This window comes from Lemur catta, chromosome 2 (genome assembly GCF_020740605.2).
Source record: "Lemur catta isolate mLemCat1 chromosome 2, mLemCat1.pri, whole genome shotgun sequence".
Taxonomy (NCBI): Eukaryota; Metazoa; Chordata; class Mammalia; order Primates; family Lemuridae; genus Lemur; species Lemur catta.
The window spans coordinates 103,072,417-103,095,378 of NC_059129.1; the positions used below are offsets into that span (position 1 = coordinate 103,072,417).

A 22,962-nucleotide genomic window follows, 5' to 3' on the forward strand; every position below is an offset into this window, starting at 1 on the left:
ATTGACGGGCGACGGCAGCTATGGGCCGTGGGGGCGGGGCTATGCGTCACTTCCTGGCTTTCAGGGAGCCGGGGTATATAAGGTCGGCGCTCACGCATCGCCCTCGCTTAAACAGTATGGCCGGCGACATTAGCTAGCGCTCGCTCTACTCTCTCTAACGGGGAAGCTTCGAACTACAAGAGACTGAACTGTATCTGCCTCTATTTCCAACAGACTCACGTTCAACTTTCGCTCACAAAAAGAAGCCGGGAAAATTTTATTAGTCCTTTTTTAAAAAAAAGTTAATATAAAATTATAGCAAAAAAAAAAGGAACCTGAACTTTAGTAACACAGCTGGAACAATCCGCAGCGGCGGCGGCAGCGGCGGGGAGAAGAGGTTTAATTTAGTTGATTTTCTGTGGTTGTTGGTTGTTCGCTAGTCTCACGGTGATGGAAGCTGCACATTTTTTCGAAGGGACGGAGAAGCTGCTGGAGGTTTGGTTCTCCCGGCAGCAACCTGACGCAAACCAAGGATCTGGGGATCTTCGCACTATCCCGAGGTGGGTCCCCGGGGCATTCGCTGACATACCCGGGCCTGGGGGTGTCGCTACTGGCAAAGCACCCAACACGGGTTGGGGGCCGGATTCCTGCAGTCTTCAGGTGGGGCCGGGTCTCCGGGCGGGATTCGCTTCGGCGGTCGTGGAGGGTGCCCGGTTTTGGGGGGAGCGGGCGCGTCCACGCGGGGCTCGAGCCGGCTTCTCCCGCGCCGTTGCCGTCCAGGCACTGCCTTGGGGGAGGGGAGCAGGCCGGCGCGGCCGCGTGCTCAGGTAACGTCCCCGGCGGGGCGGGCGGCGCCGCTTAGAGTGGTTTGCGGCCCGCGCCTCCCGACTTCCCCCTTTAGCTGGCGTTCGGGGCCCTGGGGGGTCGGCGGGGGTGCGCGGGTTCCCTCTCGGCAGGTGTGGCTCGGCGGGCTTAGTCAGGCGCTAATTTGGGCGTGCCTGCTCGGGGAGTGGAGGAGGGAGGGAGCGGGTCCGGAGTGAGACTCGGTCTTGCCGCGGGCGCTGGCTAGAGTGGGCCCTCCCGGCCTTGTCTGAGGGACAGGCGAGCAGGCCTTCCACCCGCGCTCGCCGCAGGCAGCATGTGGCGCTCGGGCGGCGGGGATTGGGCGGGAGCAGTGGTGTCGCAGTGGCGGGGCCCCGTCGCTGCCCTAACGCGCTCTGCACCAAAGCCTCGTCTGGGCGGCTAGGTGGGAGGCACGGCCCCTGGGGCGGCCGCGGAGCCCGCTGAGGGTTGCTCCCGAGTCTCTTGACCTTGGGCTGTGTAACCTGTTACCGAGTCGGCAGGATCCGGGGGACCGGAGCGGGGCGGAGGAGAGGTGCAGGGTGGAGTAAGGTTTGCCTGCATTTGCAGGGTAGAGGCCCGTCTGACCCAGGGCGTAATACCTTTAATACCTTAAGCTTGAGCAAAGGAATTTGGGGCCCCACTCCCGCCTGATCGCGCAGAAGAAAGGTTTTAGTGGTCTTGCTGCGGAAATAAAGCTCAAATAAAAGCACAGGAGATACTGTGGCTGCTTGGGCCTTGTTGCCGGCGGCAGTCACACCAAGCGCAACCCATTGCCTTCCTAGGCCCCTCCACCGGTCCCCTGGCTCCTCCGCGCGCAAGTGCGGCGAGGGTGGCGGTGTGGCCGAGGAACCGGCATGGCCCGCTTCATTGAGAGGCGGCGACCAATGAGCTCCTGGGCGCGACGGAGAGCCTGGCCCGAGGGTGTGGGCCAATGGGCGTTTTAGGAATGTTGGCTGCGCTTGCAGCCGTCCCTTGACAAAAAGCAACTGGAGAAGAGAATCCAGGCAGACACGTGCTGCTGAGACTTTAAGGCACGTTGGGAAACCCAGTTGATAGTAGTGTATCTTGAGTGATTCCGTTGTAGAAAAAAATAATCGTAAAAAAAAAATAATCGTGATAGCTAAAATGTGACAAATCTCACTTTTCAAGCTTTGGGTGACACTCATAATGTCTAGAGTGCTTACTATGTGCCAGGCAAGGGACTAAAGAAAGGCTTTACGTCATATCATAGGAAGCGGTTACATTTCTCAGTGACCACAGGGAAGCTTAATATTTCCACCATTTCACAGATGGGAAAACTGGTGTCTGTGATAGGCGTTTGGTAAAACGATTGCGATCAAAGTTACTACCTAGAAGAAATAATGGTTAAGAACAGTCTTAGAAAATGAATGGCAAAGATTGTGTTGCCTTGGCTTTTTAAATGTTCGAAGCCTTAAATGATTTGTGAGTATATGTTCTTAATAAAAGGGAGAGGGTTTTGTTCTCACTCAAGATCTTAGGCAAAAAAATGCCAGAATTTAAGCTTGGGCTTTTTTGGCTATTAATAGTTTCGTGAATCAAAGGGGCATGGTTAAAAAGGCAGCCTACTTTCTTTAAATGTTTAAAGGCCACTTTTACTTTGTACTTTTACTGCTTCGGTGTGGCTCTTCAAATGATGGCCAAAGGTAAGACTTTAAGCACAGAATATTCCCTTTTGTAGAGTTCATAATTTAGTACCATCCATTTTGTGGACATTTAACATTCATTAAGCCACTGTTGAGGCCACCACCACATCACAACTGCTGTGGATAAAGCCAGTTAGACATGTAAAAACTTTCACTGGAAGGATATGCAAGAAAAAGACCTGAAAATCATCTTGGATTTAACTGAAAGGTCTAGTGGTAACCTTTGTGGGAACATTTTTCAGTGACCACTCAAGCAAGGATGCACTAGTTAGGTTGTTTACTGAGGTAAAAAAGTAGAGGCTGACCTAAAATCAGAGGGCCAGCAAGAAGGAGTCATTGATAGTCTGGTCTTTGAGGAGGTGGGGTACCAGCCCCAGTGACCCCATGGAAGATTATCAGTCATCTGGAAGAGTGATGCATAATGAAATGGTTAAGTGCCTGGCCTCTGGAATAACAAGATTTGATTTCAAACAGCATTTGAATAGCTGTGTGAGCTATTTCCTCATCTCTAAAATGGAGACAATAATGGTATCTACCTTGTGGTAGTTCTGAGAATAAACAGGTTAATGTATGTACAGTACAAGGTGTTGTCTTTTTTTTGAGACAGTCTAGCTTTGTACCACTCAGTTCCCCTGATAAAGGGCAATGGCGTGATGATCATAGCTCACTGCAAACTTGTGGGCTGAAGGGATCCTCCTGCCTCAGCCTCCCGAGTGAGTAGCTGGGACTATAGGCATGCGTCACCATGCCTGGCTAATTTTTTCTATTATATTTTTGGTAGAGAAGATGTCTTGCTCTTTTTCAGGCTGTCTTGAGCTCCCGCGGTAAAGCAGTCCTCCCACCTCGGCCTCCCAGAGTGCTAGGATTTCAGGCCTGAGCCACTGCAGCACCTGGCCAAAAGTGTTACCTTTTATTTTTGATTTTTGTTCTTAAATTTAAAAGGGCAAAATCTGGCCTGGCAGGGTGGCTCATGCCTTATAATCCCAGCACTTTGGGAGGCTGGTGTGAGCCTGGGGGCTAGGATACCAAAGAAAAAAAATTGGCCAGGTATAGTGGTGGTGGGTGCTTGTAGTCCTGGCTACTCAGAAGACTGAAACAGGAGGATGGCTTGAGCCCAGGACTTTGAGGTTGCAGTGAGCTATGACTGTGCCATTACACTCCAGCTTGGGTAAGGGAGCCAAGACCCTGTCTGAAAAAAAGATAAAAACTTTTTCTCATTTTCCTTTCTTTCAAGCACACAAGGCTAGAGAAGAAACAAATTCACATTCGAATCTAAAAGACTGCACATCGAAAGGTGCCCTAGCAATTCAATGTATTAATAGTTACTTTTATTTAAGGAGAGAAAAAAAATAGGGTCACCGGAGAGTTTCTGACCGCTTCAGTGTAACTCATCCTACAGAATAATCATCAGTGGCTTTATTTTTACTTAATGATAAAAATTTGAAGGCCAGAAAGCTCTTGCCTCATATCCCACCCTCAGAAATTACATTTAAATGTGACAGACTAAAAGACTGGATTAAAATAAACAAGTAGATCTGTTTATAAAACATGTTAAACATAAAGATATAGAAGATATTAAGAGAGTTCAGATGCTCAAATGTCCAAAGAGAGCATTACTACAGATGCTTAAAGACATTAAAAAGGTAAGGATATTATAGGAAAAATTTCTAGAAAAACACTTTTCCAAAACTGATGCAAGAAGAAATAGAAAACAGAAAATAGTCCTGTAACAATTACATAACTTGAATTTGTTTTACTCATCTAGGCCCAGATGGTTTCTCAGAAGTGTTCCATAATTCAAGGAAGAAATTATCACAACCCTTTCCATATATTTTTTTCCAGGAAATAGAAAGACACACCTCCCTCTGTTTCCTCTTCCCAAGGAATGGAAGATGTCCCCCCCAACCCCAAAGATTATTTTACCTTTCATGTTTAGATGTGTAATCCATCTACAATTGAGTTTGTGTATGGTATAAGGGGATAGAGTTCACTTAAGGCAAAATAGGCTCACCTTTTCCCCAGCTTTAATTAACACCAAGTTAAGCTGGTACCCTCTTCCTGAATGTTCACCCTTTTTACTAAACACTTCTCTCTTTTAGGCTGTTTAGTATAATTTACCTTGACTATAATCTGAACAAATTATGTAATACTGAGAATTTTTTCTTTTTTTATTTATTTCAAAATATTAGTGGGTTACAAATGTTTTTATTTCAGGGATACCTTACATAATGCTTAAGTTGGGGCTTTTTGTGTGCCCACCACCAGAATACAGTTCACTGTACCTGATAAGTTTCTACCCTCCCCTTCTTGGTTTCCAATGTCCTTTACATCTCTTTGTGCCCATCGTTTAGCTCCCAATTATTAGAGAGTAAATGTGGTGTTTTTCCATTCCTGAGGTACTTCACTAGGAGAATGGTCTCCAGTTCCATCCAAGCTGCTTCAAAGGAAATTATTTCATTTTTTTTTATGGCTGAGAAGTACTCCATGGTATACAGATACTACATTTTCTTTATCTAGTCATGAATTGATGGGTGCTTAAGTCGATTCCACATCTTTGCAGTTGCGGACTGTGTTGCAATGAACATTCAAGTGCAGGTGTCTTTTTGATAAAAAGATTTCTTTTCCTTTGAGTAGATACCTAGTAGTGGGATTGCTGGATCAAATGATGAGTCTATATTTATTTCTTTCGAGAATCTCTGTACTGTTTTCCATAGAGGTTACACTAATTTGCAGTTTCACCAAGTGTATAAGCATCCTTTCTCTCTGCATTCATGCTGGCATCTGTTGTTTTTTGACTTTTATTTTATTATAGCCATTCTGACAGGGGTAAGGTGGTATCGCACTGTGATTTTAATTTGCGTTTGCCTGATGATTAGTGATATTGTGCATTTTTTCATATGTTTGTTGGCCATTTCTTTTGAGAAACTTTTGTTCATGTCTTTTGCCTCTTTTTTAATGGGGTTTTTTTCTTGCTGACTTGAGTCCTTTGTAGATTCTGGATATTAGCCCTTTGTTGGATATATAGTTTGCAAATATTCTCTCCCATTCGGTAGGTTGTCTATTTACTCTGCTAGTTATTTCCTTTGCTGTCCTGAGGCTTTTTAATTTTAAGTCCCATTTATTTATTTTTGTTATTGCTATATGAGAGGTTTTTTTGTTTTTTTTGTTTTTTTAAACAAAGGAAGGTCTTCGCTGGTGTGGCTTGGGTTCAAGAATACTGTTGGAGAAAAGCAGTCCAGGATAACATTAATCGGGTGTCAGGCAGATGGGGGGGTGTATACATACATAATGAGTGCGATGCGCACCATCTACGGGATGGACACACTTGAAGCTCTAATGGGGGGGCAAGGGCAATATACAAAACCTAAATTTTGTACCCCCATTATATGCTGAAATAAAAAAAAGAAAGAAAAGCAGTCCAGGCATATGCAGGTGAATAAAGGAATGGATGACTTGTGGACTTCAAAAGCTCAACTATTTCACACAGGATTCGAAGTTGAAATAATAAGGGGGCAGTTTTGCCCAATTTTTCAGATTTTAAAAGAATGTTGAATAAATCAGTGACCATATAAAAATGGCTTAGTTGCTGCACGAAAATGCTGTACCAAACAAAAGCCTTTTATTTTATTAGAAATGGCAGCTTTAGGGAGGGTGGGAGTAGTAAGGAGGAAGTCTGGAAAATAAGAAATGTTGGTTACAGAATTTCAGAACTGTAAAATCCTTTCCTTTTACTTTAGAATTCATGAGCCTTGAGCTAATTAATAATGAGGTGGGTTTAGATGGGAAATTCTAGTGGAGGTGAAGAGGATAAATGTTTATTGATTTTTGAAAAGGTTAAAGGTTTTTAAATCTAGTTATACATGAAAATATAAAAACTAGAATCTCTAATGTTGGAAATGATGTTTAGGACTGGTGGGATGTTTTGTTATCCTTACTCTGCTTTACTTAAATTTTATAAACTAAAAAATAATTTTCAGTAAAGGATTGGGGCTGTTTAAAAGATAGTAAATCACACTTCAGCATTAACTTTACCAGAACTCATGCATTACTTGACTGTAGTATCAGTAATTTACGTTGAAGGAATTTACAACCCTTTGCCAAAAAACCTTTTAGTGTAACGTTTTGGAGTAGAAAAGCTTCCTACTGAATTAAGCTTCTCATTACATTCCTCAGAATTTCTAAAAGGTTTAAACTTGTTTCCAAAGCACCTATCTTTAAGAAGCACACGTTGAAAGTGGTAATAAAACTGAGAGTAGTAGTAACCATGCTGATAAACGTTTAATAGAGAAACAACTCAGGCTGGGCATAGTGGCTCATGCCTGTAATCCTAGCATTCTGGGAGGCGGAGGCGAAGTCATGAGGATTGCTAGAGCTCACGAGTTCAAAACCAGCCTGAGCAAGAGTGAGACCCATTCTCTACTGAAAGTAGAAAAATTAGCTGGGTGTTGGGACACGTGCCTATACTATAGTCTGAGCTACTAGGGAAGCTGAGGCAGGACGATCGCTTGAGCCCAGGGCTTTGAGGTTGCAGCCAAGTGAGACTCTTTCTCACATACACACACACACACACAAAAAAAAGGAGAAATAACTTAATATAGTACTGTGATTATAATTAGCAGGGTTGCTGCATTCTGGATTCAAATCTTTGAACAAAAGAGGGAGGCTTATTTCCTGGATGTATGAATTAACTGCCCTAGGTATGATGATTTTAATGTAATGTAACCTGTGATAATTGTAAATGTGCAAATTTATCCTGCTTTCCAGTGAATCTTTATGTGGTTTGGAAAAGTGAATGTGCAAATCAAGAAAAAAAACTGCCCTAGGAAGTCATCTCAGAATCTTAACTTCTGTCATTCTAGGCTTTACTCAAGAATAATCACGTGTTTTAGAATGTTTTTCACCTGGGGTAAGGTATAGAGGTAACCCAACTGTATTGTGGTAGTGAGAGTCTCAGAATCAGACCTAAGTCAGGCTGTGAGCTTAGATCAGAATTGGCAAGCTTCAGTCTATCTCTACTTTGGATGAATTACATAAACTCTGAAACCAGCCATTTAACTGTAGGAAGTAATGAGTAATCTAATGACCTGGAAGCTTTTAAAATGCAAATCTCCAGGCACCATCCTCAGTATCTGACACCACTGGATCTGGGGGTAGGATTCACAAATCTGTGTTTTACCACCTTCTCAGGTGTTAAAAGTGTAACCCTGTCATAAAAGTTTTCCTTCTATATGCCATCAGCAGTCTGTTTAATTTTTTAGAAATTGTGGTAAGAAACAACATATAACAAGATTTACCATCTTAACTGTTTTAAGGGTACAGTTCAGTAATGTTAATTATATTCACACTATTATGCAACAGATTGCTAGAATTTTTCATCTTGTAACTCTGTACTCATTAAGCACTAATTACCCTTCCTCACAGCCCTTGTTAACCACTTTTCTACTTTGTATGATTTTTGACTACTCTAGACACTTCATTTGAGTGGAATTCTACAGTATTTGTCCTTTTGTGACTAGCTCATATTAGCATAATGTCCTTGGTTCGTCCACTTTGTAGTACATGACAAGATTTCCTCTTTTTTTCTTTTCTTTTCTTTCTTTCTTTCTTTTTTTTTTTTTTGAGACAGAGTCTTGCTCTGTTGCCCGGGCTAGAGTGCCCTGGCGTCAGCCTAGCTCACAGCAGCCTCAAATTCCTGGGCTTAAGCGATCCTTCTGCCTCAGCCTCCCGAGTAGCTGGGACTACAGGCATGTGCCACCATGCCCAGCTAATTTTTTTTCTATATATATTTTTAGCTGTCCATATAATTTCTTTCTATTTTTTTTTAGTGGAAACAGGGTCTTGCTCTTGCAAGATTTCTTCTTTTAAGGCTGCATAACCCATCATACACACATAGCACCACATTTGGGGATGCTTTCACCTCTTAGCTATCGTGAATAATGCTGCTATGAACATGGCATCATAAATACCTCTAAGACCCTGCTTTCAATTCTTTGGAATATATACTCACAAGTGGAATTAATGTTTAACATGGTAAATTTTTTACTTTTAAGTTTTTGAGGAACTTCCATACTATTTTCAACAATGGCTACACCATTTCACATTTTTACTAACAGGGCACAAGTGTTCCAATTTCTCCATCTCACCAATTTTTTTTTAGCATGATATAAATATTTATTTAAATTATAGACTGCTTTTACTCCCTCATTCAATCACCATGATTGCTGACTCTACCTTTTTTTTACATTTCAAGTTTATTGATTTATTTTTATTTCAGAGTATTACAGGGTCTTGGCAGTTCTTGTGATTATTTGCTCTTTTGATCATGGTCATCCTATTGTGTGTGGGGTTAACTCATTGTGGTTTTGATTTGCATTTTTCTGACTAATGTCGACCATCCTTTCATATGTTTTTTTGGCCATTTGTATATCTTATTTGGAGAACTGTATATTTTAAGTCCTTTTATCATCTTTTTTGTTGAGTTGCATGTGTTCCTTTTATTATGGATATTAATTAGCCCCATATAGGTGTTTTGCAAATATTTTCTCCCCTACTGTAGGTTGTCTTTTCACTCTGATTGTTTCCTTTGTTTTTTGGTGTTTTTTAGAGAGACCAGATCTAGCTATGTTGCTCAGGCTGGTCTTGAACTCCTGGCCTGAAGTGATTCTTCCCGCCTCAGCCTACCAAAGTGCTAAGATTATTTCCTTTGATGTGTAGAAGTTAAGTTTTATGTTCCCTTTGTTTTTGCTTTAGTTTTCTATGCCTCTGGTGTCAAAGCCAAGAAATTGCCAGAGCTAATGTCCTGAAGCTTTTACCCTATGTATTCTTCTAGGAGTTTTATAGTTTGAGCTCTTAACATAAGTCTTTCATCCATTTTGAGTTAATTTTTGTATAGGGTGTTAGGTAAGGGTCTAATTTCATTCTGTTGGCACGTAGACCTCAGTTTTCTAAGCATCATTTGTTGCTGACTTCCCCATTGTGTATTCTTGGCATCCTTGTTCATGATACTTGACCTTAGTCATTTACTTTTTTTAGTTTTTACATGGAAAAAAAATTAGCCATTTCAAGTTTATTGAATCAGATAACATGGAAGTCTTGTTATATTAATTGTATCTTGTTCCTGGTAAACATTCCCAAGTTCTATTTTTATTAGACCCCAGCCTCTTTAGGAAAACTTTCAAAATACAATATGTGGCATACCACCAAAGTGTTGCTTTTCACGTATAGTGACTATGATCATTCAGTGCATGTATTATCAATAATAAAGAACATCTGTTTCTTTGGAATCATAGCATGATCTGATCATATTTTTAAAAAATATTTTAATACCTGTTCTTTCTTTGAGTTAAATTAGGGTTTCTCAAGCTCAACATTCATGACATTTTGGTCCAGATAATTCATTGCTATGGGTGACTGTCCTGTTCATTTTACTGTGTAGCAGCACCCCTGGCCTCTGTCCACTACATGGCAGCAACACTACCAAACCGCCCTGGTTGTGACAACTAAAAAAGGAGTCCAAATGTTTCCATATGTACCCTGGGTGGCAAAATCATCCCCAGTTGAGAAGCATTGAGTTAGATCAATGAGGTGGCATTTAAGATCAGAAAAAGTAATTCAAATCAGGAAATATTTAATCTACATACTTCTTTGTGTAAACCAGTATTATGTGATCCTGTAATATGAGCACATCCCAAAATCATCTTGCTTCTTTATTCAGCTTTATATCTATCAGTTTGATTTATTGAACTCCATTTAAAACATTATAATAAATAACAAGGATTGCCAAATAGACCAATTTTGTAAAATAGTTTATAGTATAGACTAGTGATTCAGTCTCCTTCAGTGTAGAGCGCATTTGGGAGCAAAGCACAGACACCTTCCATCTCTTATTACTGAGCCTTATGTGGCTGACTTTCTTTCTTTTTCAAAGCAGTGTCTTGCTCTGTTGCCCCAGCTGGAGTGCAGTGGTGTCATCATAGCTCACTGCAACCTCAAAGTCCTCAGCTCAGGCCATCTCCTTGCCTTAACTTCCTGAGTAGCTGGGACTTCAGATTAGCCAGGCTAATGGTGTGACATTCTAACTTGATAACATCTAACCTTGAAATCATAGATATGTAATTTATAAAATGCCTCAGTCAACTGTAAAAGAGCACTTCCGTCTTTTCCATCATTAATCTGGACAGAAAGCAAGGCACTGAAAATCTATCTTCTAAAACAGAAGTCAGCAAACTTCCTGTAAAGGAAATTTTGCAAGGCAGACAGTCTGTGTAACAACTACTCAGCTCTGCCCTTGTAGGGAGAAAATAACCATAGACAATGTATAAATTAATGGGTATGGCAAGGTTCCAGTAAAGCTTTATTTATAAAAGTGGGCTATTTTCCCCAGAGAAATGTGATAGAAATAATTTGTGCTGAAATTGTCGGCTGTTTCAGATTTAGTTTTTCACCTTTCTTTTTTATTTTCATATATAGCATTGTATTGATTTCCTCAGTTTTCTTTCACCTTTCTTGTCCCCTGATTTCTTATTTTTCTTGAGCGTAGCAATGGTCATAGATTTTTTTATATTCACTTGGTTAATATGTTTGTTTTAGGGTGTTGAAAGCAATTAATTGCTTTCTTTTATACTACTACTCTGAAAAAAATGCTGACTACTTGAGCATTACTGTTGAAGAAAGGTTTGGATGCAGAGTTTATTAACTAATGATGAATGAGTACATTCATTTTGGTTTCTGTCAAGATAGAGGAAGCATACTACACTGTGTCTCAATAAATGCACCTGAAAGCCCTGGACTGAATGCATGGAGCAGCTGCGTGATGACTCTAAGAAGTAAATGTTAGCAGATAAATTAAAGAAGGAAACTAAAACTTAAAATACCATTAACCCAGTTTTGGATACCTGTTTCTTTTTATCCCTCTCATATATCTTGGGCTGGTTTCTGGCAGCCAGAAACCCGGAACTGGACATTAGGTGCAGACAAAGAAAGGGCTTCAGGAGAGTCTGTCTGTTACTGGTCCAGAGAATGGAGGAAATCCCTTCTTTACTTTTGTTTTTTTTTTCTGTTCTATGTGGACCTGTGCAGTCCTTTAGCAGATGTGGCTGTCAGGCACATGCATAAAACTACAAGAGGTGGGGAGTTCTTTCTAAACCAGAGGAACTGTGGTCCTAAAAGCAAACAGGGTCATGGCAATCCTTATTGGTTTTTTCCCTCTTTTTCTCCTGTCCCCACTTGGCCAGAGAGAAAGTCACAGGCAGTGCGCTACAGAGTGGAGACACTTATAAGACCTATCTTTACAGACAGTGGATAAAGAAAGGGGCCTTCCTGGGAGCCAGGCATTTTCAGGGAGAGTTGATGAAAATAATCCCATAAAATTTTATACAAACAACCTTGAGCTGCTCATGCATGAATCTGATCCTAAACAGCACATCAAAGGCTTTGAAAACTGAAATACAGGATAGACAACCTCCGCAAGACCCAGACTGGACATTGGGTATAGCACATAAGTGGGAAAGATCTGAATAGCATGACAAAGGCTTTCATAACAAACCTGACATCAGAACTGGCACATAACTCACAGGGGTTGGATAAAGACTAGAAGCCTTGGCCAGGTATGGTGGCCCATGCCTGTAATCCTAGCACTTTGGGATGCTGAGGTGAGAGGATTGAGCTCAGGAGTTCGAGACCAGCCTCAGCAAGAGCAACACCCCCTCTCTATTAAAAATAGAAAGAAATTAACTGGGCAACTAAAAATATAAAAAATTAACCAGGCATGGTGGCACACGCCTATAGTCCCAGCTACTCAGGAGGCTGAGGCAGAAGGATTGCTTGAGCCCAGGAGTTTGAGGTTGCTGTGAGCTAAGCTGACGCCACGGCACTCTAGCCTGGACAGTGGAGTGAGACCCTGTCTCAAAAAAAAAAAAAAAAAAAAAAGACTAAAAGCCTGAACCTAATGAGGTGATTGTCTGCTAAAACAATTTTTTGAAAATAAACGACCCAGAATTATTTACTACTATTAAACTGTCTAGGATGTAATCCTAAAGTACTCCACATATGAAAAACTAGGAAGATCTCAACATCTTTCAAAAGAAAAGACAGTCAAGAGGCAAACCTCAAGGCAACACAGACCCAAGATTTTAAAGCAGCTGTCCTAACCCTTCTATTAAGAGTGGACACTCTTGAGACAAAAGGAAAGCTAGAAAAACTTAGAAATAGACATTAAAAAAGAAAATGGAAAATTTGGAGCTAAATATAATAACTGGAATAAAATGTTTATTGGATGGGGCTTTAGTAGAATGGAGAAGACGACAGAAGGAAGAATGAGTGACATTGAAGGTAGCAGATCGGTGGGAAATATCCAGTCTGGACGACAGAAAGATGAAAGGTTCAGAGAAAATGTACAGAACCTTAGGGACCTGTGGGACAGCACCAAAAAGGTTATTAATAATTCATGTCAGTGGATTCCCAGAAAGAGTGTGGGGCAGCAGAATACAAGAGAACAATCCACTTCTACATTTGTCATTATAATGAATGGGTTCTATAACAACTAAGTTATGTGACAGTAGAATAAGTAAGCTTCATTTATGTGGAATTAGAGTAAGATCAGAATTATTGCCAGATACAACACATGCTTGAGGGCAGAACTTAATGGTGAGGTATAGTGGGATTGACATGAATGCCTTAATAGACATACCATATACAAAACTGCAGTAAGCCTTGTGAATTTTGAAACCATTTAATTGACAGATGCAATCTGGCAGGGGTAAAGGGTTGACTTTTAAGCTGAAGGGAAGGGGGCTAACAACAATGCTGCTTCTAGGTAGGGTGACGTTTCCTGTATATACATTGTCTCAGCATAATTACGACATTCTCTCACTCTCAAGTGTCTTGGTTAGCATGATCAAATACATGGTGCTCTATTTCTAGGAAGAGAGAATAGCTTGTAGTAAAAGCCACAAGCTGGAGTACAGAAAATGAGGATTTAGTTATCTGTGTGTCTGCCAATGTATACCTTAATTAACTCAGTTTTTGTTTCAGATTCATTGTCAGATGAGAAGGGGGATGCCAGGAGGTCTGTAGATGAGATAGATAATGGTTTGTCCTCTGGAGGCAGCAAAACAGGATCTTTATGAAATGAGGGGACAACAGGCACTGTTTAGTGTCACTACACTAAAGAAAAGGAATGAAATCTTATATACCGAGTGTGAGATCCCTAACACTTAACCCTCATTTTCCTCCCAGAAATCTTAATGTTGTTCAAGCAAAAGATGAGAATATTTGGGTTGTTTGGCCTTCCTAAGAACTAGAAAGCGTGGACATGGGACCCAGTGAAATAGCCCAGTCATAGTGAGGCCTACAGTTAACAAGGCCCATCCACAGGCATAGAGCTTCTGATGAGCTAATTTTCTTAGCATCCAACTGTGGCCAAGTATCACTTAACAGAAATGTTGAAAGGACACAGATGGGAAATTTTGAGGGTAAATAAATTTGCGTAAGTTCATAGAAAACAAAGAAAATTGAAAAAGCAAGATGGCTTTTAAATACAGGGAAACAAGGTTATAGTATCTAGCTCAGCCATGGAACATGTTTAAACATCTTAATATAAATAGCGGATGTAACCAAGAAGGGGATGCTATGGAAGGATTTATTGGTGTGTACAGTGGATGGAAGAGAATGTGTGCAAATGTGCTAAATTCTAGTGGGAAGTCAGTAGGTGAACTCTGCTCAAATTTAATGTAATGCTTCTAATACTTAAATCAGTGGATATTTTTATTTACCCTCACATTCAGTATTTGAATTCTTAATATCGATTATAGTGGGTGATTTTTATATGGATTAGGTAAATTAATCCTCATCAGTCAAGTGAAGCAGGATTTCATTCTCATCAGGCGAAGAAACCAGGGGAAATTTCAAGGATTGTCGCAAAGCAGAAAAGTTGTGGCTTTCATAAGAGCACTCACTGTGTTTTCCTTTAGATTAGTTGTAACTTTTGCGTTAAAGTATAGTGCTTGTGGAATTGGAATACTTGTGGGTCCTGAAATGTTGCTTGTACATCGTGGGTGGACATTGAGTCTTCCAAATATGAAACTCGGAGCTACTGCTTGACTACCTTAAGAGGATGTAAAAAAAAAAAAAAAATTTTTTTTTAAAGTTTGTTACTCAGAACTCCTGCAGTTTTTTTCTTGCCTAGATGACATTTTTTTAGTTCAAAACAGCAAAAGCATGGCCCAGTATGTTTTTTTCCTATATATGAACAAATCGTTAGTACTTTTAAAAAAGAGATAGCCCTTTAAAAATCTTAATAGTTAGCTTTTAAAAACTTGCTTAGTTATGGTCAAATGGAAAAACTTGACTATATAATCATTAGTAAAACTAACGTTACTTTTTAAAGATTTTGGGGTGGGACTCAGTACTCAGCTGGGCCGGTCGGTAACAGTTTCTTTTAGCAAAAACGGTGAGAAGAGCACAAAATTCTACCAGGATTCTTTGTGGTGGTGTGCTTGCTTTTTTATTTTTTTGGAAACAGAGTCTCGCTCTGTTGCCTGGAGCTAGAGGGCCATCCATAGCAACCTCAAACTCCTGGGCTCAAGCAATCCTTCTGCCTCAGCTTCCCAAGTAGCTGGGACTACAGGCATGCGCCACCATGCCCGGCTGATTTTTTCTACATATTTTTAGTTGTCCATATAATTTCTTTCTTTCTTTTTTTTTTTTAGTAGAGACAGGGTCTCGCTCTTGCTTAGGCCAGTCTCAAACGAGCGATCCTCCCACCTCGGCCTCCTGGAGTGCTAGGATTACAAGCGTGAGCCAGGAGTGCTAGGATTACAAGCGTGAGCCACTGCGCACTGCGCCCGGCCTGTGTGTTTGTTTTAACACAGGAGAATAAAACATTTTGTTGCTGGCCATGCTGCTGGATTTTCCTTACACGGTCTTTTCTGGATAAGAAATGATATGCCATTTTCCTGAGTGTAGAATAACGACGTGCCAGATACTAAGGGCCTTAAAAAATCTTTCTAGCCTTTAATTTGGTAATCTTAAGATGCCCCTTGGAACTAATTTTAGTTGTCCATTTATAGTAGGCACACTGTATGAAAGAAGAAGGTACATAGGTCTGCTTTAACTCACGTAAATTAACTCAGGTTTGTTCGCACCATGAGGCTCCATTTTGCTATCTGAAATGGGCATCTTCTTAAGGCATTTATTATGAGAGTAACAGACTAATCTGTCAGACAGGCTTTTTAAAACTCTGCCAATTTGAGTGGTGAAATGGTGCCTTTTAAAAAAAAATTGTGTTAAAGTAAGGTTGATAACCTGCAAATTGGATAGACAAAAGGGTATCCATCCCACTGTAACTTGAATTTCTTTAATCAGTAATGAGTTAATGATTTTCCTGGTTTATGGGCCTTTGAATTTCCTCTGTAAATGAATTATTCACATTTTTTTGCCCATTTTTTAGTAAGTTGTAAGTATATAGTATGACATTTTTTCATATGGTGTAATGTGTATCCATCTTTTAGGATATGTCAATATAGACCATTTTGAAACTAAATGTTGGTATTCATAAGAAGCTAGAACGATATAAAGAATGTTGTAAGAAAAATGTGATCTTAATTGGAAAATTGTTAGAGCTTTAGTTTTTGTGAGAGTAGATACGTATTGTGAATTAATCATATTTTTTCATTAAATGATAGATCTGAGTGGGACATACTTTTGAAGGATGTGCAATGTTCAATCATAAGTGTGACAAAAACTGACAAGCAGGAAGCTTATGTACTCAGGTAAGTCCTGTAGAACTAGTGTTAGCTAGCTAGTTTCAGTCCTAATAATAACTTCACGTGAAATATCAAATTGTTCTTCTTAGTCTTAGTTCTGTAATCTGTTTTGTGTAAAAGAAAATGATTATTAATATGGGTGTTTTGGGGCAATAGGTTTTCAAGCCTTACCTGCTAGTTCTTCAACGTGGTTGTCATCTTTTCCTCGTAGTTAGTATCAAAAAGAACGTCTTAGTATCAGAACCTCGGGCAAAGTGAAAATTAGCTTCACCATACAACTAAGGTTGCTATATTGGGATATATAAAAGAAAGTTATACTTTTTTATAGTTGCAGAGTTAATTTATTCAATAAATAAAGTGCATAAGGCCCACTACGTTTTACTAAGTTTGTGTTTGACGTGTACAGATATTTATCAAAATGCTTGCTGTGTGCCAAGCCCTTGGGGATATAGTGGTAAGTAAAAACAAACATTCCTTTCCTCAAGGAGCTTATTATCTAATGAAAGAAATACTGATGGTTACAGAAATAACATGGTACAAGATGAGGTAATGTAGGAAATTAGTAAATAGTGCTAAGCATGTACCAGTGACATTTTGCTAGGCTATTGTATATAGACAACCATCTGAAAGCTGTTACATTTCATGTATAAAGTACTTGTTCTGGATTCAGGACTAGGTCTTAAAAGAAAAAGTACTAGTCAAAATTATAAATGATTCATAATAGGGTAATTGCATTCTTAATAGTACATAGACATCATTATAATATTATGACTTTTTTCAACTGCAGTGAGAGTAGCATGTTTGTCTCCAAGAGACGTTTCATTTTGAAGACATGTGGTACCACCCTCTTGCTGAAAGCACTGGTTCCCCTGTTGAAGCTTGCTAGGGATTACAGTGGGTTTGACTCAATTCAAGTAAGTAACCAAACCTTTTTAAAACCTTTTTTGGGGACGTAAATGTGTTAGAATTCTTATCCTGTTATGTTCCTAGTAAATAAACTTTTATACTTACTACCTCGGTTATAATGCATAAGAAACATGTGGTAAGATGATCATATCATAGGAGAAAGAACTGAAACGTTTAGGTTGTTGCTTAAGAACAGCAGAAAGATGGAGGAAGCAGAGAATGAGTTGGGATAATTCAAATTGTGGAAAGACATGAAGAAGCCAGACACTTCAATAGTTAACTTCTTGATGTGGTTATTTATAAAGAAGTGGTAAGAAAAGAAGGAAAAGCAAGAACAATTTAATTAGTGAAATTATCCAGACTTTATAATGAAGAGTTATGTTGGAGACCAGCAGTCAGTATTGAGTTAATTTCTGATAATTTTCAAGAACTAAGGTGTTTTTACCTAGGGTATAATTTCCTGGTGAGCAGTTGTTGATTTTTAATATTTCACTTTGTAAGGAAAAGGATGTATTGTCATTAGGGCATAATACAGTTTTTGTTGTTATCTGTTGATCCTTGTAAGAAATCTAAAGCAGTGTGTGCTTAACTTGGACCACTAACTTAAAACTAAATGTATATAATATTCTACAAAATTTTTGCTTATATGGCTTAAAAAGCTCAGATTAGAAATGAACTTTGTCTTAACAGTTATGAGCCATTATCAGGAGACTGGGCAATTTATTCTCTATTCCAGAATTTTAAAAAATTGCAATATTATAAATGTACATTAAGACTATAATGGGATCAAGCTCAGGTAGCTAATGTGTATAGTTTAGAAGTACAACACTGGGGCCGAGTGTGGTGGCTCATGTCTACAATCCTAGCACTTTGGTAGCAGAGGCCAAATAATCGCTTGGGCAGCCTGCGCAACATAGCCACACCTTGTCTCCACAAAAAAATAAAAAAAAAAATTAGCTGGCTATGGTGGTGCACCCCTGTAGTCCCAGCTACTTGGGAGGCTGAGGCAGGAGGATCACTTGAATCCAGGAATTTGAGGTTGTAGGGGCTATGATGGCGCCACTTTAGCCTGGGCAACAAAGTGAGACCCAGTCTCAAAAAAAAAAAAAAAGTAGCATTGGGTAATACTTGAGTTTTGATTATTCTGAGTTGTGATATGTAGAAAATAGTTAATTAGTTTAGAAAAAATAAATGTGTCTTCAGTTTATCCACCTTTTTTCTTTTTAAGAGCTTCTTTTATTCTCGTAAGAATTTCATGAAGCCTTCTCACCAAGGGTACCCACACCGGAATTTCCAGGAAGAAATAGAGTTTCTAAATGCAATTTTCCCAAGTAAGTTTAAATAGAATTTAAACCTGTTTTCTTCTTAAGTTTAGAAGGTATTACCTTTCAGAGGTCTTTTTGTATATCATAGTATATGTATTCAAATATAGCACACTATGTATACTCTTCCATACTTCAGTTTTTTAACTTGGATATTTTTCAGTATAATAGTGAGCTTATAATTCAAGATATGCAGAATTTATAAAGAGCATAAAAATCAGATAAAATGTTTTTAGTTAAGATAAATGAGCTAGCTTATTACAAAGGTGTTGTTTGTGTAAACAGGTCCTTAGTAACAATAATCGTGCATCCCAAGTCAGTGCTGTTGAAATGATGAAATAAGATGATTGTGGAATTGATCACTTGCCACTTGGTTTTTTCATATAGCAGAGGGAGTCTTCATCTTTGTTAGGTCTGGAGCCAAGAGAGAGACAAACGCAGCCTCAGGTGTAGCAAAATGCTATTTATTTGAGCATCTGGGTGCAGATGGGTAGAGGCTGAAGAGAGCATCCACACCAGGAATGGGGGAGAGTGGTGGGTTTTATAGGGGGTTTGGATGGAAGTTTGGGGAGGGTGTAGTTTTCTGAACAGTAACTGGTTCCTGCCAGCATTACCACAACTGTCTGGTCAGAGTTAGATTTACAACCTCCCGACTCTTCCAGACTTCTGCATCTGTTTTACAGGCCTTATGATCACTATCTAAGTTTTCCATTAACCGCATTCTGTCCTATACATACTTTCCGGGTTTTCACCCTGAGCAAGCCTTAATAATCTTCATCTAGCAAGATGCTTTAATTTGTGCCTAACTCCTGTCTTTTGACCATAGGAAGAAGGATGTTATTCCTTCTAGAAAAATGTCCAGTGGTTTCACAGACCTTTGTGTTAAGAAATTCTGGTCTGGCATTTTATGTGATAATTGGGGTGAAATAAAATGACTTGTATTTATTTGGGAGAGTAGATAAAATGGGGGCAAAATTCCATTTCTTTCTTAAAGAAGTTTTAGTGAGAGAGTAAGGCACAGTTTCTCAGTACCATTTAGATTGACTCAGTAGCTGAAATATATCTCTGAATCATGGCCAGAAAAAAATGTTTTTTTGAAAAGAGAGGGTACAGGTTGGGCGAGGGGATCCTGCCTCTCTGGGCATTTACTCAGTTAAGTGTCCCTGCACTGATGACATTGCTGATAGGGGGCAGATAGTGTCATTCTGCTTATTGGGAGGGTGGTAATAAGCCATCCTGTAAAACCAATCTGTTATGTTTATTTGATACTCTCTTCTATTAACAGATGGAGCAGCATATTGTATGGGACGTATGAATTCTGACTGTTGGTATGTTTGATGTGATTTTGTGGATCTTTTGTTATTCTGTATAAGATTTATTTTAAACTGCCAATTGTCATTTTTTAAAACTACTTTTTACTTTTATTTAGGTACTTGTATACTCTGGATTTCCCAGAGAGTCGAGTAATCAGTCAGCCAGATCAGACCCTGGAAATTCTGATGAGTGAGCTTGACCCAGCAGTTATGGACCAGTTCTACATGAAAGACGGTGTTACTGCAAAGGATGTCACTCGTGTAAGCATTTTCAGTAGTGATTGTTGCTGGCTTCTTCAGCATGGCCACTAAGTTTTTGTGTTTTTTTCCACAGATGGCTGTGTTCACCTCTAACATGGTCACTAAAGTTTTTTAAAACTCGTTTTCAGGTTATTTTTCAAGTCTTTAATTGAGTCTGTGCTCTTTTTTCTAGGAGAGTGGAATTCGTGACCTGATACCAGGTTCTGTCATTGATGCCACATTGTTCAATCCTTGTGGGTATTCAATGAATGGAATGAAATCGGATGTAAGTAGTTATAGCTTGCTTTGGTAATTATTTAAATATTTAAATGTACCCTTTCCATTATTAACGTAAAACTATTTCTCTAAGGGAACTTATTGGACTATTCACATCACTCCAGAACCAGAATTTTCTTATGTTAGCTTTGAAACAAACTTAAGTCAGACCTCCTATGATGACCTGATCAGGAAAGTTGTTGAAGTCTTCAAGCCAGGAAAATTTGTGACCACGTTGTTTGTTAATCAGGTAATGTAATTTCCTATTGGCAATAAAATTTTAAGGGAAATGAAGACAGTGAGGCATATGATAAGGTGTATTCTAAGATGGGACACATTACTAGTCTCTCAGATATCCAGAGATAATACTAGTTGAAGCTACCAGTAGATGAAAAGAAGCTTTGTGTTTCGTTAGACTTCTATCAGTCCTTATTTAATATCTAACCCAATTGATGGACTCCTCTTGTCCTGTTTATTTTCCCTAATCTCAGGCCTGGTGGGGGACCATAAGATGCCCCACTCTATCCACCCCAGAGGAAGGCAGCTAAAATAACTCAGATGCTATAGTTTCATTAAGATAAAGGTCTGTTTATTATGTATCTATTTTCTTTGAAAATGTTTGTGCAGAATGGAAACAGTAATGGTTATTTAAATTTTTCCCCCAGAGTTCTAAATGTCGGACAGTGCTTGCTTCGCCCCAGAAGATTGAAGGCTTTAAACGTCTTGATTGCCAGAGTGCTATGTTTAGTGATTACAATTTTGTTTTTACCAGTTTTGCTAAGAAGCAGCAACAACAGCAGAGTTGATTAAGAAAAATGAAGAAAAAACGCAAAAAGAAAACACACGTAGAAGGTGGTGGCTGCTTTCTAGATGTTAATACTGGGGGCCATGCTTTCCATAACCACCACCTTGTAGTTGCAGAAAGCCCTAGATGTAATGATAGTGTAATCATTTTGAATTGTATGCATTATTATATCAAAGAGTTAGATATCTTGCATGAATGCTCTCTTCTGTGTTTAGGTATTCTATGCCACTCTTGCTGTGAAATTGACATGCATGTAGAAAAAAACTTTTACTATATGGAACTTTACAACACTTGTGAAAACAATTCAATTTGGTTTATGCACAGTGTAATATTTCTCCAGGTATCGTCCAAAATTCCTCACAGACAAGGCTTTCGTCCTCATTAGGTGTTGGCCTCAGCCAAACCATCTGGGACTGTTCTATTAAACTGCTGCCAGAATTTTACATCCAGTTACCTCCACTTTCTAGAACTAATTCTTTACTAATGTTATTGGAACCAATTTCTACTTCATACAGATGTTTTTTGCAATAGCAATTAAAGTTTTTTTTTCCACAAGTCGGGTCCTGTTAAGAAAATGATTCCAGTTATTTTGTGTATTACTATTTTAAAATTATTGGTCCATGCATTTGTAGTCCTATGATTGATTTCTTCTCTCACCAGGTGTCTTTCCTCAAACCCTCCAAATAAAGCAATACACTGTTAACACTGTGGGTTTATATAAATCTTATACCCCAGATGGGGAAAGGGGGAGATGGTCCCTGGGCTTAATTTTGGGCTCTTTTGGATGCAAGTAACAAAAATAAACGTCTTCAGTGTTAATTAGCAGGGAAGACCCATAGAGAATTGTAGATGGAGATTATGGTGTACTGCCTGAGCTGTGGAAATCATATGTAATTCTGTGCTCCTTACTAAATGAAATTAGCTTCTAATGAGTACCATGCCTTTACTAACTTGCTAAGTAGTAGTATAAAAGGGTTTTTATTATTACTAAGTTGATTACCAGGAAGGTTTAGCATAAGGTTTGTACTAGATTCAATAAGTCAGGTCAGCTTGGATCATTGACCTTAACTTTTACTTTATCAGGCATTTTCATGAGTTTCCATTAATAATGTACCGTAAACTTTGGTTCAAAGCAGATTCAATATCTTTTTCCATCTTGTGACTTCAAGTTCTGTGACTTTTGTGATGCATGTGAGTGTTCTGACTGCATCTGTTCCTCTAACTGTGGTGTTCTTTTACCATGGAATTCACAGGATCAAATGAGTGACTGCCCAGAATGAGAACCATCCAGGTTATTCAGATAAACACCGTGAAGCAGAATATATGAATGAGTAAATAAGTCATTAAATCATAACATACAAAATTCCAAAGTACTCAATGGGAAATGACTAAAATACAGGCTTTTCAAGAGTTGGCATCTTATAGATATTTGCAAATACTGTGGGATTTAAGCAACTGAGTGAATAGGAAAGTTGACTAAATTTTGTATTTCTTGTCCTCACAATATTTTGATAGTTACTGGATTGATGGAGTGCTGTTTTGTTCCTTCTGTATTTATAAACGAAACACCTTTTTTTAGTGTTTCTAAACATAAAATCAACTTGATATGAAATCAAGTGATTGGAACACTTTTGACTTATTTTAAGCATGTTGATGGAAAGTTTCATTGAGGAAGTTTTCAGTCAACATGATCAGTTTGATTCTGTAATGACCATAGCACCTAATGTTTTGAGGACCAAAGCTCAAAAAATAGTGGATTTTGTTCTTGAACAGTATCCCAGTAGATTTGATGACATTTGTTGGCTTGAGGTCTGATTTTTTTCCTAATAGAATTCTTTCCTAAGAATTCTA

General features: G+C 39.1%; 1 protein-coding gene across 1 annotated transcript; it reads left to right on the top strand.

Moving 5' to 3' along the window:
- The first annotated feature begins 101 nt into the window (after positions 1-101).
- On the top strand, positions 102-21,814 carry AMD1 (adenosylmethionine decarboxylase 1). Its single transcript, XM_045544183.1, has 9 exons — positions 102-539; positions 16,169-16,255; positions 17,037-17,163; positions 18,384-18,486; positions 19,763-19,805; positions 19,907-20,051; positions 20,224-20,316; positions 20,401-20,556; positions 20,972-21,814. Exons 1-9 carry the CDS (start codon positions 430-432, stop codon positions 21,110-21,112), a joined length of 1,005 nt encoding a protein of 334 aa, XP_045400139.1. The 5' UTR covers positions 102-429; the 3' UTR covers positions 21,113-21,814.
- Positions 21,815-22,962: the final 1,148 nt, after the last annotated feature.

Excerpts from the sequence above, each read along its gene's own strand:
- AMD1 (XM_045544183.1), top strand. The coding sequence starts at position 430 with ATGGAAGCTGCACATTTTTTCGAAGGGACGGAGAAGCTGCTGGAGGTT. Across the intron at positions 540-16,168 it reads GATCTTCGCACTATCCCGAG|ATCTGAGTGGGACATACTTT; the intron begins GTGGGTCCCCGG and ends ATTAAATGATAG. Across the intron at positions 16,256-17,036 it reads CAGGAAGCTTATGTACTCAG|TGAGAGTAGCATGTTTGTCT; the intron begins GTAAGTCCTGTA and ends TTTCAACTGCAG.